The sequence below is a fragment of the Echinops telfairi genome, unplaced genomic scaffold, assembly GCF_000313985.2.
Source record: "Echinops telfairi isolate 266 unplaced genomic scaffold, ASM31398v2 ScPeMD7_26;HRSCAF=91, whole genome shotgun sequence".
In the NCBI taxonomy this organism is placed as follows: domain Eukaryota; kingdom Metazoa; phylum Chordata; class Mammalia; order Afrosoricida; family Tenrecidae; genus Echinops; species Echinops telfairi.
In genome coordinates this window covers 5248449-5262867 of record NW_022103923.1, presented here as the reverse complement: position 1 = coordinate 5262867, position 14419 = coordinate 5248449, and the positions used below count along the sequence as shown (strand labels likewise).

The following is a 14419-nucleotide window of genomic DNA, read 5'->3' as shown; positions in this document are numbered from 1 at the left end:
GACCAAGTAATAATTTATAAATTATCGAGAGCTCATGGAGGAGGGTGGAGCGGGGAGGGAGGGGAAAATGAGGACCTAATGCTGGGGGCTTAAGTGGAGAGGAAATGTTTTGAGAAAGATGATGGCGATGAATGTACAAATGCGTCTTGCACAATTGATGTATGTATGGATTGTGATAGGAGTTGTATGAGCCCCTAATAAAATGATTTTTTAAAAATACCTAAAGAAAATTATCAAGGCAAGATTCATTTAGTCAGCAAGTTTCTACAACAGATTAACTAAATGGTTTAGACATAATATATAAAAGATTACAACTACAAAATTTCCAGCAACGTTTTAAAAACTGTGAGTTAATACATATATCATCATTCCACAGATCAATCACGTCAAGTAGAATTGTATAATTTGCTACCACATTCTGTTTCCAACAGTTTTATTCCTGGACTCCTTGACACCTTTTGAATCAGACTTGTTTTTTAATCTTAAAAGCAAAAAAGTTGTTTCAAAAAGTGTGCACTTTCTTTTCATTAAAAAAAAACATTTTAAAAGAATTTTTAATCACTTAATCGTTCAACTCTTATCACAATCCATTGTGTCAAGCACATTTGTATATTTGTTGCCATCCTCCTCAAAACATTTGTTTTCTACTTGAAAGCCCTTGGTATCAGCTCCTCCTTTTATCCCCTCCCTTCCTACCCACCTCCCTCACGAACCCTTGATAATTTATAAATTACCTTGTCATGTCTTATACTGTCTGACATCTCCCTTCACCTACTTTTCTGTTGTCCGTCCCCCAGGGAGGGGGTTATATGGAGATCCTTGTGATCAGTTCCCCCTTTCTACCCCACCTTCCCGGTGAGATGTGTGCATTTTCATATATCTCAATTCTCACCTGATTGACCTGTAACCTCGGACCAAGATTTGTGTATATCTCTTTAAGGAGATCTATTGCTCTGCTAGCAATGTCATCATTACTCTGAATCACGACCTAGATTCAAAAAGATTAAAATGTTAGCATCTTTAAAGAAATACTTTTATTGCCATTCAAATTGAAACCATATCCTTAGCTATTTTTAAGAGTAGTGAATAATAAGTTATCTTTTAGAACTAAATTAAGAGAACAGGGCCCAAAAAGAGAAATTGTTGACTAAAACTATTTAGGAATAAAACATACTTTGACCAGTATAATTTAATCCTGCAATTGAACATCTTACTAATAAAGGTGTGTAGCATTCAAGGATGATCTCAAATTCTCACTCGCTGTTACCAAGTCAATGGTGACTCAAAGCAAACCTGTAAGTTTCAAAGACTATACATATCACATTAGTTAAAAGAAAATAAGACACTAGAGAAATAAAGCAAAGTTTACCACAGATTATCTCTCTCCATTTCTAATATCTTAATCACTTATCTAATTAACTCAGTGGTTTACAATAGGAGAGCTTCAAAAAGCTCATGAAAACTTTTCTATTAACTTTGTAAAAATTTTAAACTTTTAATTGTGAATCGGGTAAAGTTTCACAGAGCAGCAGTGGCCCCCGAGCTGTACATTCAACAAATCATACATAATTTGCTTCCTTTCAATCGCTGCAATCTGTCCAATTCATTACCACTCATCCCACTTTCACCCTTGTGTTTCTATCTCCACTCTTTTAAATTTCATTTTTCAAATACTTTTTTGACACTCCTCATAATTTATAAAGGTGGAAAGTGTAGTCTTAGTAGAACATAATTATTTTACTCCCCTTGCAATTTAAACCAGTGATACGGAAAGTGTATGTGCATAATCCTTTCTAAACAAAATCTTCTCTTTTGGTCCCATTTTAAATTTACATTGACAAAGAGGAAAAGGAAACTCAATGAATGAAAATGGTGTCTTTTGGGGGGCGGCGGCCACAGGACAATGACATTTCAAGACAACAGAGACAGAGGCAGAGGGTGGGAGAAATAGAGGGAAAGTATGTACAGATTGGCAAATCACAGAAACAGATAGTGGACAAGTACTTGTTAGGCTAGAAACCACCATCATCAAATGAAAATGATTCTTTTCCCATTTAAAAAAAATGCATAAGTACTGGATTTATATATATATATTCCTCCCCAACCCCGCTTACCCTCCAAAGGTAGTCTAAGCCTATTAACTCCAAATCATCCATCATATAGGCTCTTCTTTTTGCTACAAGTTTTCCTTCCCGACAATTCACAGCTTTGAAGAATCGCTCAAAACATTTCATCCCGTTTTCAGTTAATAAGGAGGGATCTAGCTGAAGCACATTACTTTCAAAGAAGTCCTTGTTAATATCAGGATCTAAGTCTGGTTCATCCCCCATCAACTTGGAATACCACTTAAAGCAAGCTTCTCGATCACAAAGGTAAACTGCATTCTCTGCTAAGCACTTCCATATTTGTTTTGCTTGAGGAGCACAGAGCCAGAGCTGGCCATCCTTCAATAAAAATCTAAGAAAAACAAGAACAATTAACCATTAGGTTGGGCATAGTTTTTTTTTTCCTAAATATTTTTAGTAGGTGCTCTTATAACTCTTATATACATTCCATACATCAATTGTATCAAGCATATTTGAACAATGTTGCCATCATCATTTTATAAACATTTACTTTCTATTTGAGCCCTTGGTATCAGCTCCTCTTTTAGAAAAATCTTTAATGTTAAGTCAGTTGAGAATAACAAGAGCAATCTACTTGGCTATGTATAAAACATGTATCTCACAATGTATTAAGGGCATTTTTCAGAAGAACTTTCAAAAGAACTTTTTTCTTAACTTTTATCTGGCACTAAAAAAAATCCTGATTTTAAATGTACTCCTTTAACAAACTTTTATCAGGAACCCAAGTCAAAATAAAAACAAAGAATTCACTGCCATCGAGTTGATTCCGACTCACAGGGACCCTATAGAACAGGGCAGAACTGCCCCTGTGCATTTATAAGACTGTCACTCTTCAAGGGATTAGAAAGCCTTATCTTTCCGGGGAACAGCTTGTGGTTTCAAACTGCTGACTTTGCTGTTAGCAGCCCAACATGTAATCGCTAAGTCACCAGAGCTCCTTAGGTACCTTAATATGTGCTAGAAATACTGCTAAGTAATTGGATCTAAATGTAAATACAAGGTTAGGTTTTTGAACCCAACATTTAGTCTGAATTTAACCTTACGAAGGGTATTTTAATGGGCCATTTGTGCTAAAAAGTAAAGAATTAGCATGCTGTTTGTATGTCATCATTAGAGAATGTAATACATTCACTCCACATTTATTTACAGGTTTAGGTTCTAAAGACCAGATTGTTCTGTGAAAACTTAAGAAAATAGAGAATGACCACATCAAATCAAATGGAGGGTGAGTATATCATTATGTAACTGTCATGTGATGGAATGGAAATAAACTTCTTTTCCTTCCTTATTCTTATCAGAAGTAATGCTATTGACATAGGACTTTAGATGGCCTTTATCAGCCATTATTAGAATAAAGCAGTAGAGGACTCAAATTCCTTTGATAGAATGCTGGTTTAGCAGCCAACTGTCCTTCCTTCCTTAAAGCCATGCCAAAAATAATGCCATCATGGGCTTCCAGCTGATTAGGGCCCAATATAAACAAAAATTAATAAACATTTTTAGAGTAAATAACTATAAAGAAAATTCTAAGGTTTAATACATGCGCTCCACAAAGATTACAAATTGAAATCTATCTAATAACAAAGAATTTAATCATGAATACATGGGAAAATGTTTGATTTTTAGACTGTGGTAGAAAACATTCAACTTCAAGGAGACCACCTAAAATAGACCTATACAAAATATGAACTTTGCATTCCTTTATCTGTGTCATAAAGAGAATAATTGTTAAAACATACCTAAGGAAGTTAAGTCGTTCTTGGACTTCTTGAACATGACTATATCTACTTCCCAGCCTAACAGTTTGTGGGTCATAGTCTTCATGGTCTACAAATTAAAAAAACAGAAAAATCACGACTTCTATGTAAATACCCTCATCATTACTGCCTATAAAACAATTAAATTAAGTAATTTATTAAGGAAGCAACTGAAATCTAACCAATCTTGGGTTCTTTTCGACTCAAATATAAATGTTCTTTTTCAGCTTTTAAACACCTGACTGAACACTGGATTTCATCTGTCTTTTTGTTTTCAAAGCTTACTTTATCTGAATTACTTCAAATTGTGTTATTTCATGTTGAGGATATACTTGCATATGTAACTACAGTACTGTTAATCAAACATGGTCACAATATTATCATCTAGCCCAGGATTTCTCAGCAGACCATTGACATTTTGAGTCAGGTAATTCTTTTGCTGTGGAACTCTTATCTTGTGCATTGAAGTATGTCAATATCCCAGGACTCAGTAATTAGATGCCAGAAGAACATCTCCCTCAAGCCCTCAAAATCAACCATAATGCCTAACAATATGTGGAGAATTTCTGATTTAATCCACAGTCTAAACAAACAAGTTTAACCAATTTTTTTATTGTGGCCATTTTTACATCCTTTTCTTCACGTCCATGACAAAAAAAGTGTTACATTTAGGACTTTAGTCATCTTAAATCTGTAGAACTCATTTTATTTCCTGCCCCTTTTGGCAACTATAAACTAATTTTGTTGTTGAATTTCCCTCAAATTGGGTGCCTTGAATGACTAATGATTTGATTCAGGTTATGCATTTCAGCAAGATTACTACAAAAGTGAAGACATATTCTACTAAGGGCGTTTATATCAGGAGGCACCGTTACTGTCAGATTTTGATATTCATGATATAACTTTTAATCCTTTGGTGAAGGTAGTTTCCGGCAGGTTCCTCCATTGCCAAATTACTTCTATCTTCATACTTGTCATTTATAGGTAAACATGCTGCTTCTTATCCAACCTATAACCACGGATTTTAGTATTATCTCTGCCCGACCATTTTCTGATTTTGCTGACTTTATTGCTGTAGCCTCTGAAATGGTGGCTCAAAATATTTTTCCCTTTTCTTTATGCCTGGTTACCTAGGAGTCAGGTTACTGGGTCAAAGGCTGTGCTTAGGGCCAGTTGGCAACCAAAGATTTGCTCTTTGTGTGCGGCTTAAGGCAGCTATCTATCACAGTTTAAAGAGTTGTTTTTACCTAGAGTAATAGCTTTTGTATTTTATCTTCAATCCCAACCAAGAGTTCAGTCTTGGGCATGCAGAGAAGTGTACGGTGTTATAGAACTGTGCGATTTTATAGAACTAGGAGTTTCCAGGCATCAGGGTTAAACACACTGTTCGACTTACTGCTTAAGTCCTTAGTACCCATGAAACCTCCACCTTTTGTCATGGAATCTGTATAAACCTGCCAAACAACCTGTTCTCATTGCTTCAGAGTTGGATGCACCCTTGCCAATCCATACAGCCTTCCATAACCCCAGGGTCGTGATCCCAGGACTTTTGGCTGCCTCTTTATCCAGAGCTCTAATAAATTTCTAGTTGTGGCACGGTTTCAGTTGCTGGTGCTGGTACTCCATAATTTTGTCAGAATGCCCTTCCTAGCATGGGAGCTCCACCCTATGAGCAAGTAGGGGGGAGAGGTAGCTGGAGCTCCAGCATTACTTGGTCTAGTAGTGCCAGGTCATTGCCCTACACCAGGGGATGCATGAGGTACGGGAATGTTATTCCTTTTAGCTGACAACACCACAATCGTGGACTAGCAGCTATGATGGGAGGGAGCCTTTCATGGCTGCACCTGCCCAGAGTACTTTCCATTTAACAGGGCTAAGAACCGGCTAAGAACCAGAAGAAGAGAGCAGGTGGTGGCTCAAATGCTTAACTTTCATGGTTGATTTTCTAAATAAACGTTTCTCCAATAAAGGTTATTCAGTACTTTTGTTTTGTAACAAATGTATCACATTATATTTCCAGATACGTGAAATAACAATGTTTTTAATGATTTTTTTCCTCTGTTAAGATGACTGGTAGACAAATGGCTGTTTTGCTGTGGAAAGTTACTGCCAAGTATCTTAGTCTACCATTCCCAAAGCTCAAAACTCCCATTCTTTTGGGGTTCAAGTCCCTTATGCCCCTACATTCCTGCTGAAAGGTTAATATGTTTTGGGCACCTCCATACTTTCAAGAGTCAATTCTTTAAGGTTATCCCTGCTCTAAGCTCTAAAGATCTATAAAGAAACCAAATAAAGTGGATAACAAATCAATCCTTTTTAATCACAACTCACACAAGAGTGTCAGCACTGCATAAATGATGTGTGGGAATGAGTCAGAGGTGCTGAGGAAGTCAAGCCCAGTTATCTTCATTCTAACAAAACTGCTTCTGAGGGATATTCGTGAAGAAACGATTTGTTGGTTTGTTTTTTTTTTTGGGGGGGGGATCCTACAATATGCCAGTGTTGGAATGTTAAGAGACCATGGAAACTTAGAAATGAGAACATGATAAACTGGTTTGTGATAAAGACAACTAATCCACCAACTGACCTAGAAAGCAGGGAAAAAGTATGTGAAAACTTTCAGCAAGCATTCTAAATCGGCATCACATTTACCCTTTCCAATGAACTTAAACTGAGTGTGAAAACTGGTTTCATTGTGGGCATGTTAAAAATTTTTAAGAAGCTTAAAGCATCAGTATATGGAGGCAGTACTAGTAGTGAGTGATACACAATAAGAGAAAGTTGGAGGATACATTCATTCCTCCACCTGAGTTAACTTTAAAGCAAGCAGTGAAATCAGCCAACCATGTTACTATGGAAATGTTTTCCCCAAAAGCTTAAGTTGCTAAGTGGAGATGAAATATAGGCAGGACAAATTCTCAATACTGGTGAAATGACTACAAGAAATTGAGAACATCAGTGAACTGTGGAAGACTAATGTTATCTCCTACAAAGCATTTTTCATTCTTAAAGGGATTCATGAAATACTTTTATTATAAAGAGGCAAAACTCACAAACTGCTTTAAGAATTCCAAATTCAGAAAAGGTAAATGTATTTCTAAAGAAGTAATCTAATGTTATGAAAAGCTTAATTCACTAAAAAATATTTACTAGCTTAAAAAAATTACTTCCCCCCCAAAACTAATAAACAGAATTAAAAGGCAAAATACAATGATCAGTAGTAATCAAAAGACTATCACGCTATTAGAGGAGGAAAAACTTATCAAGGCTGTTATGAAAAACGGAAGGTATTTAAGTCAATTAACTCAGGGGAATATTTAGTATCTTTTAATGCCATGAACTTTTTGAAGTCTCTCATATTAAAACCAAAATTCTAGTGCTCAACTATTGGCTGGGTCTGTTCAAGCATACAGAACTTCTCTAATGTCATATAGCTTGTTTGAGTCAAGTTCAAAAGCTAGACAATCTGCCTCTATAGATGTACGTTTTCTACTTTGTGGAGATACAAACAATTTAAGGAAGGGAATCTAAGATAGTCAGGTGACAATGAAATTCCTATGAAACAGTAATTCAAATAATCAAGACTAAACTGGAGAAGACTTTAGTGCGGGCTGAACTGTTTTGACCCGTTCACGCAGCATTCCCATATGCAAATGAAGTAAATGGAGTTAACATTAGACACATGTAATTAGAAAGCTCCATGGTGGGGAAAAGGTCTGCACTGACAATCAGGAGAATTTGTACCTCTGTGAAGAGATGCGATCATCACAAAGACTCTGAGCCATGCTAAATTAGGCCCAAATGCTTAGAACTCAGTATACTGTAAGCAAGCCTCTTGTTTCTCACACTAACTTTGGCTGCAGTTGATATAAAGCATAAATATATGGTTGTAAGTTTATAAAGGCTTGCCTAATACCACTTAAAACTGAAATGATCGTTGCCTGGTACCCGTTAGCACAGGAATGTTTACGTTGCTCTTCTGGTCCTACCCTCTATGTCACTAGCGTACTCTGATCTTCAAAAAATGAGTACTGTTAATATTCAGATTTTAAATATATACTATTGGCTTCTGTAGATGCAAACTGTTGAGTACTAAAATCCTACTCACTTTAACATATTAAATGGGTATAATTTACGGTTAACATTATGCTCAATTCTGTAATGCCAGAAATATACACCATTTTTAATCTATAATTTGGAAACAAAGGTAACCATATTTTGGTCTACCAATTTGACAAAAGACAGAGGAACAATGTGCACTCAAGTAACTAACATGAGTGCTGTAGCACACACAGACCCCGCGCTACATTGTCAGGGAGAGCACCACAGCACTAAAATGGCGGGCACTCACCCACATGGTCTGATGAAATCACAGGAACCACTAAGTCCCCCTAGAGGACTGAACAATTTCGAACTGAGAATCAATGAAAGCATCATCAGTCCTACAGTCTCTTCTACTTTCGCAAAATGTTTCTTCATACAGCACTTATGAAAGTGGACTTAAAAAATATACTATGTAAAAATCATCTCTAACAGCATTTCTAACAGATGATTTCTTACAACAGTGAGGTTTGAGTCAAGTTTTCTTGAGGGCAGGGGTGGGGACACCAACTAAAGGTGGTGGCCGTAAGGAAAAGAAAAGGTTCAAAATGAGTAGAGTATGTACCTTAGAAGGTTAACAGCCAATTGCAGGTCAGGCAAGTAGAGTTCCCAAACAAAGGGAGAGAAAAAGAGAAATTAGTTTAACATGGAGAACGGGGAAGGCAGGCACTTTTTTCAAAATGCTGGGCTAGAATTGGTGTTAAGATTGGCAGTAAAAATAGATTATAGGCTCATAAAGAAGTACAATTATTAAAATCAGTTACTTTACATCTTTGAAAATGTGTTGTCATTTCTAAGGTACTTAAACACAAACAAAAAATTGCTGGGAAGGGAAGTCCTTAATGCCCCAAACAATCTCAGCTTATAATACGTACCTCTAGCATAGAGTCTCATGCTTTCCATGTAAGTTGCAAGGTTTTCTGCTACCAAAGTAACCAGGGCATGATTGTGCTGGAGTTGATTAATTAAGTCATGGCGGTAAAATACATGAGGACTTCGCTGGGTTTGACTGAAACGAGAAGAACTTAACAATATAATTAGGTCATTAAACTTTCTTGCAATCAAAAATTAAACTAATAAAATCAGTTACTAAGTTTAAAAACTTTAAATGGTATAACTCGTAATAGAATTATAGTTTTGTACATTTTCTTTTAGGAAAATAAAGCAATTTAAAACAATTCCTAAAAAAACCTAATCACTTCTCCCCTTTTTATATGAAAACCATGGATTAGTATTTCCCATCCTCATCCATCTTAATGAAGTCTACCTTCAGTGTATGACTTCTACTGCTATCCTAGATTACTACCAAAGCACTCGCTAAGTTTTCATGATTTCAAAATTTATAAAAATAGAAATGCACACTTCAAGAATAGCATTACAATTGCTCTGCTGTGATTGTATTGAAGAATTTAATCAAAAGAAAATGCTTTATAGTAATATTGTACTTTAAATAGACATTCAAGGGGTATTTTGCAACACTGTGTTATATTGCCAATTTTGTTCCCAGGTGTCACTAAAAAGGCATCTAGTTATTTTCCAACCATTTGTTCCATCATCATGAACGTCAATCAACTATCAAAACCAGTACTATTATAGTGGAGAAGCCGCCACTGGTTGGATGGGAGAGTATGTAAATTACTATCTGTAACAGACAAATGGAGTCATTTGAGAAGGGACTACAGGGGTGTGGGTGTATACACACACACATACACAGTGAGTCAATAGTTTAAAAAAAAAAAGTATTCCTCAAATAAATGTCAATGTCATCATGTACGTCTGTACTTCTTTTTCCCCTGGGCAGTTTCCAAAATTTTTTTGCTGGCATTGGGAAAAATTATGTAAAAGAATTTCAAAATATTTGTGGAAAATGTCAATATCCTTTCATTCCATTTTTCACGAACTTTTGGAAATTCTCTCATAGGATGTTTATTTGCATGTAACATAAAACGTATACATATCCCTTTCTTCTGTTTTAGGCATAAACAGAGTCAAGCAATCATCTAATATTACACTTAAACAAAAGAAGTTTCTAAAAGACTAGAAAACAGATCATGACTGCTTAGATATAAGGTTTACCTCTAGGCCTCCTAGCTCCAAGGTGAATATTCTGTGCACTACAACTAGTTCTCTTTGCAGTTCCTTTTCACGTAATTACCAGAAAACACGAGGGCAAATTATTCCAATGACCAGAATTTGGCATTTTTAAGATAGTATACTTAGGCAGTTATTTAACAGAAACTTAGCTAAAATAAATCCGGAAAAGAAAAAAAAACATTTTATAAGAAGTACTTTTATACTGTGGGATAAAGGGTGGATACTGGGCAAAGGGAAATAAAGGCAGGAAGGATCAAGGGAAATGAGTAGTGAGATTAATAAACACAACGCATGCCGTGAAATTGCTTGGCATACTTGCTGGTAATACGAGAGAATTCCGAACTAAGAATGTGAAGGCAGTTATTATCATCGCGATTATGATACTTATCAGTGGCTTGCTCCTTCATCAACAAAATAGAGAAGGTAGATATGATGAAGGGTGTCATTTGTTCCAAACTAAGTCTTCTTTTAGCCTCCAGTTAACTCACTGAGTTTCTTTGAAATTTGCTCTTCCCAACTGATATGCTTTTGCTTTTCAATATAATACATACATTAAAATACTGAAATTCTCTCTCTATGTTAAAAGCCTTACCTCAAGTTTTGAGGTGCTTCACCAAACAAACTACAAATTTCTCTAATTTGTTTCAGTGCGGGGATTACCCATTTGTCATTTGTGCGAAGTTCTTCTATAAAGCGATCTATCCACTGGATCTTTTGTGTGTCACGGTCCTTAAACAAACAATTTCAATGTTTTATATAGATCAATACTCAGGAAGTCTACCTTCAAATAATTTTGAGAATAAAAAAACAAAAGCTTTTCTTGTAAGATTAGCACCAAATGATTATCTTGTAATTGTAGCAGAGTCTAATATAAAAAAGAAATCTAATTATATTTTTATTTTACATTTACTATCAACTCCAAAGAGTAAAGCACTCTTGTAAAAAAGCTCAGTAGTACATGGACTCATATACATCCACACAAAGGTACAGTTCCTTAACTATTAATATTGTACATTGACAGAAATTTTGAGTTTTAAAAATGTTTGCTAGAAGGTGGGGATTTAGCTTTATCCAATGTTTAAGGGGCTTCTACCAAACCACAAAGTTTAGCAATAGCATAAGTGTTATGCTGTGAGCTTGCTTTTTGCATATTTTTCTAAGCACGGTGAAGAACACTGACAATTTATATTTCTCCCCCAAAATAACAGTATGACAATTATGCAAGTTAAAAACAAAAGAAAAACCCCACCAAAAAACATCCACATACACAAAAGGAGAGAAAAGGATACAGACGGGCACAATAGGTACAAATTAATAATGTCACACTAATTTTTAAAAATATTCTGCTCTTTATACATTACTTTTCCCTTTAAATTAGTACCACCAGCAGCACTGGTTTGAGTATCAAGGACATTGCTAAGTTTGGATTTTGTGTGTGTGTGTATTGGGGAAGGAAAACAATTACATGTGCGTATGTACATAAATGCATGAGGGGGCTTCATAAAAGACATGGATAAAAATTACCATCCCCTCAAAAAAAGATGAGAGGAAACTGCAACTTTGGCACAAACTTCATGAAACCACTGTGCCACCCCTGCGCACTGACCCACATGTGAGAGAGAAACCTATGTGTGTGTCCTCAACTCCTAAATTTGGGCATATTTTTGCATTACATTTACATTTCTACTTTTGACAAGATTAAGATTCATACTCCTAAGTATTTTGCATTAAAACCTTTGTTATCAACAGTGCAGTTTTCTACATTGAGAGCCATCTTTTTAGTGACTGCTTAATCCATTGATAATTATTCAGAAGGTTTCTTGTCTACAAACCCATGTGTGCATCCCTTTGTGTCATTTTCTAGTTAATTCTCAGAAGAAATTTCTGTAAATGGAATTCTGAGTTCAACAGTACACATACTTACAAAGGTTTTTAAATACTTATATTTGACCAGATATATCATGCTCTTGATTTTTGTTTTGAGAGAGGAATTGGATAGTGATGTTTAAAACATTTCTTTCCCAGATAGACCATGAAGACTGAACAAGGCAACAGTGTATTAAGGTTCATTAACTCCAGTTACTACAGATGGGTGAATGTGGACAACACTGCCAGTCCGTGATACTAACAGCAAATTAGAGGAGCAGCTACTAGTTAAACCTTTAAAAGCAAATGTACTACACTTTGCTTCATTTTTTCCAGAGGGTTTCTTGTTTTAGTAAAATAAATCTAAACTCAAGGTTCTATTTATGAGTAGATACACTGGCACTGAGTGAAACGACCATCACAAGCAGGTACAGAAAAAAAACAACTGTCATCTGAATCAGTGAAACTAACTTTATCAGGGCAGTAAATACTTTTATTAGTAAGTAGGACATTAATTATTCAGGCATGTTCACTAAGTAAGCTAAAGAGCAACACAATGGCAAGAGTTAGAATGTATGGACATTGTGTGGTTTAACCATAGGGAAGGCACATAATATTTTATTGCTTAAGAAATCCCATGAATTTTTCTTAACTGGCTAGTTTAATTTCCCTTGTAAAAATACCTCATGCATTTTAATATTTTATGTTTGAAATGGGAATTTCAGCACCATGTACTTGAAATACTATTAATACAAAGTAATCTGTTTTGAAGACTTGTATTGGCCCGTGGAAAATAAATTCCTTTACACATAACACACAAAACCTTACTGTAAAGACCTAAGAAAAGGCAGGAAGCCTAATTTGAAGAAATATAAGCCAATTTGGGAGATCACTTCAAAAAGAACAATGGTAAAACAAAGCCATCCTAAATGTGGAGAGAGGTTACATAAAAGTGAGCCAAGGAACCTAACCTTACCTGGGAGCAACTATAATCTAGTATTTTTATGTGGGCACTGAGTGCCAGATCCATAATGTCTACAGGCACATCATCGCTGTGGGCCAGATTCCACAACAGGTTCAACACTTTATGTGCCATTACACCATCTTTGTCATCTTCTGCCAGGCGACGGATCAGCTCGAGCAGCTTTTCCCGTTGTTTTTTACTTGCATTTGTCCAACTAGCCTAGGGAAAAAAGGTTACACGGCATGAAAATAACGAGTATTTGGTTGTCATTGGATTAACGACATTTCAGTCACCGAAATAACACAGCTGAACAAAATATTTTTCAAGTGACAGCTGATAGAAAGTAGTACTCAGAGGCAGATTTCAATATCAAGAAAATAAATCCTCTGTTTACAGTTAAATATCAACAACCATGGCACTGTTGACATTTGGGCTTGGAAAATTCTTTGCTTGGTGAGTTGTTCTGTGCATTGTGAGATCCTTAGCAGCAAGCCTGGCTTCTGTCCACTAGATGTCAGTGCCACACTCCTTAGAACTGATAACCAAAACTGTCTCTTGGTCAAATAAAACAGCTCTGGATGAAAGTCAGTTTTAGATTCAGTTTGTTACTTGGGACTTCTAAATTGTATTACAAAAACCAACAACTCACCTCATAAAGTTGAATTTCTCAACTTGAAGGTTCAGTGTTTCATGGGACAAATCGATTGTCATAATGTCATTTATAAAGTGTATGCTCTACATCTCAAAGAGGTGAATACTATCTGGGGTCTTAAAAGCTTGTGAGCAGAAAGAACAAAAGAGGACAGATAAAACCAATGATTCAGAATAGTACATAGAACTAGTAATAAACATGAATCATGGCCTGACACACCCTGAGATCAGGTTATTTAGATGGTGCCCAGCTACCTGCTTAGGGCCCCAATAGATGGATACTGAAAGAATGAGAGAAAACTGTGACACAGAACTCAAAATCTTAAAATATTCAGACTAATTGAATTGGTCTAGTTGAAATGAAAGGATGACCAAGGTTATTACTGGTGTAATGTTTAAGGGTTGGGCTTTGATCTACATGGTTGGCGGTTTAAAACCACCAGCAGCTCCGCAGTAGAGAGGACTGGGCTTTCTACTCCCATAGTTAGTCTTAGAAAGCCACAGGGGATCTCTAAGTCATCAATGACTTGGTGGCAGAGATAAATTCCTTTGAGATCAATAACCTTTTAGAGCTAAGTAACAGATTAACTTATAAAAACTAAAAACAACACATATGTGTGCGTAATGAATTCCTTTAAAAATTCATCCCTGTGAGAGTTAATGGTCAGTAATCTATCTACACAACAGATTCCTAAACTTCTGTTACCTTTTCAGAAAAACAATTTACTCAGTGGCCTCTGGCAATTAAAACTTTTGTACTTATAGCATCTGGGGTCTTAAAAGCTTGAAGGTAAACAAGCGGCCATCTAGCTCTGAAGCAACAAAGCCCACATGGAACAACATATCAACCTGTGTGATCA

At 35.9% G+C, this 14419-nt stretch overlaps 1 protein-coding gene across 1 annotated transcript in view; it reads right to left on the bottom strand.

Moving 5' to 3' along the window:
- Positions 1–14419, bottom strand: part of USP9X (ubiquitin specific peptidase 9 X-linked) — a 108522-nt gene that overhangs the window by 45379 nt on the left and 48724 nt on the right. The window contains exons 13-18 of the mRNA XM_004714586.2: positions 12921–13127; positions 10671–10807; positions 8860–8993; positions 3866–3953; positions 2115–2457; positions 849–988 (exon numbers count right to left, since the gene is read on the bottom strand). Coding sequence (XP_004714643.1) covers positions 849–988; positions 2115–2457; positions 3866–3953; positions 8860–8993; positions 10671–10807; positions 12921–13127 — 1049 coding nt within the window. The remainder of the gene's footprint in view (positions 1–848; positions 989–2114; positions 2458–3865; positions 3954–8859; positions 8994–10670; positions 10808–12920; positions 13128–14419) is intronic.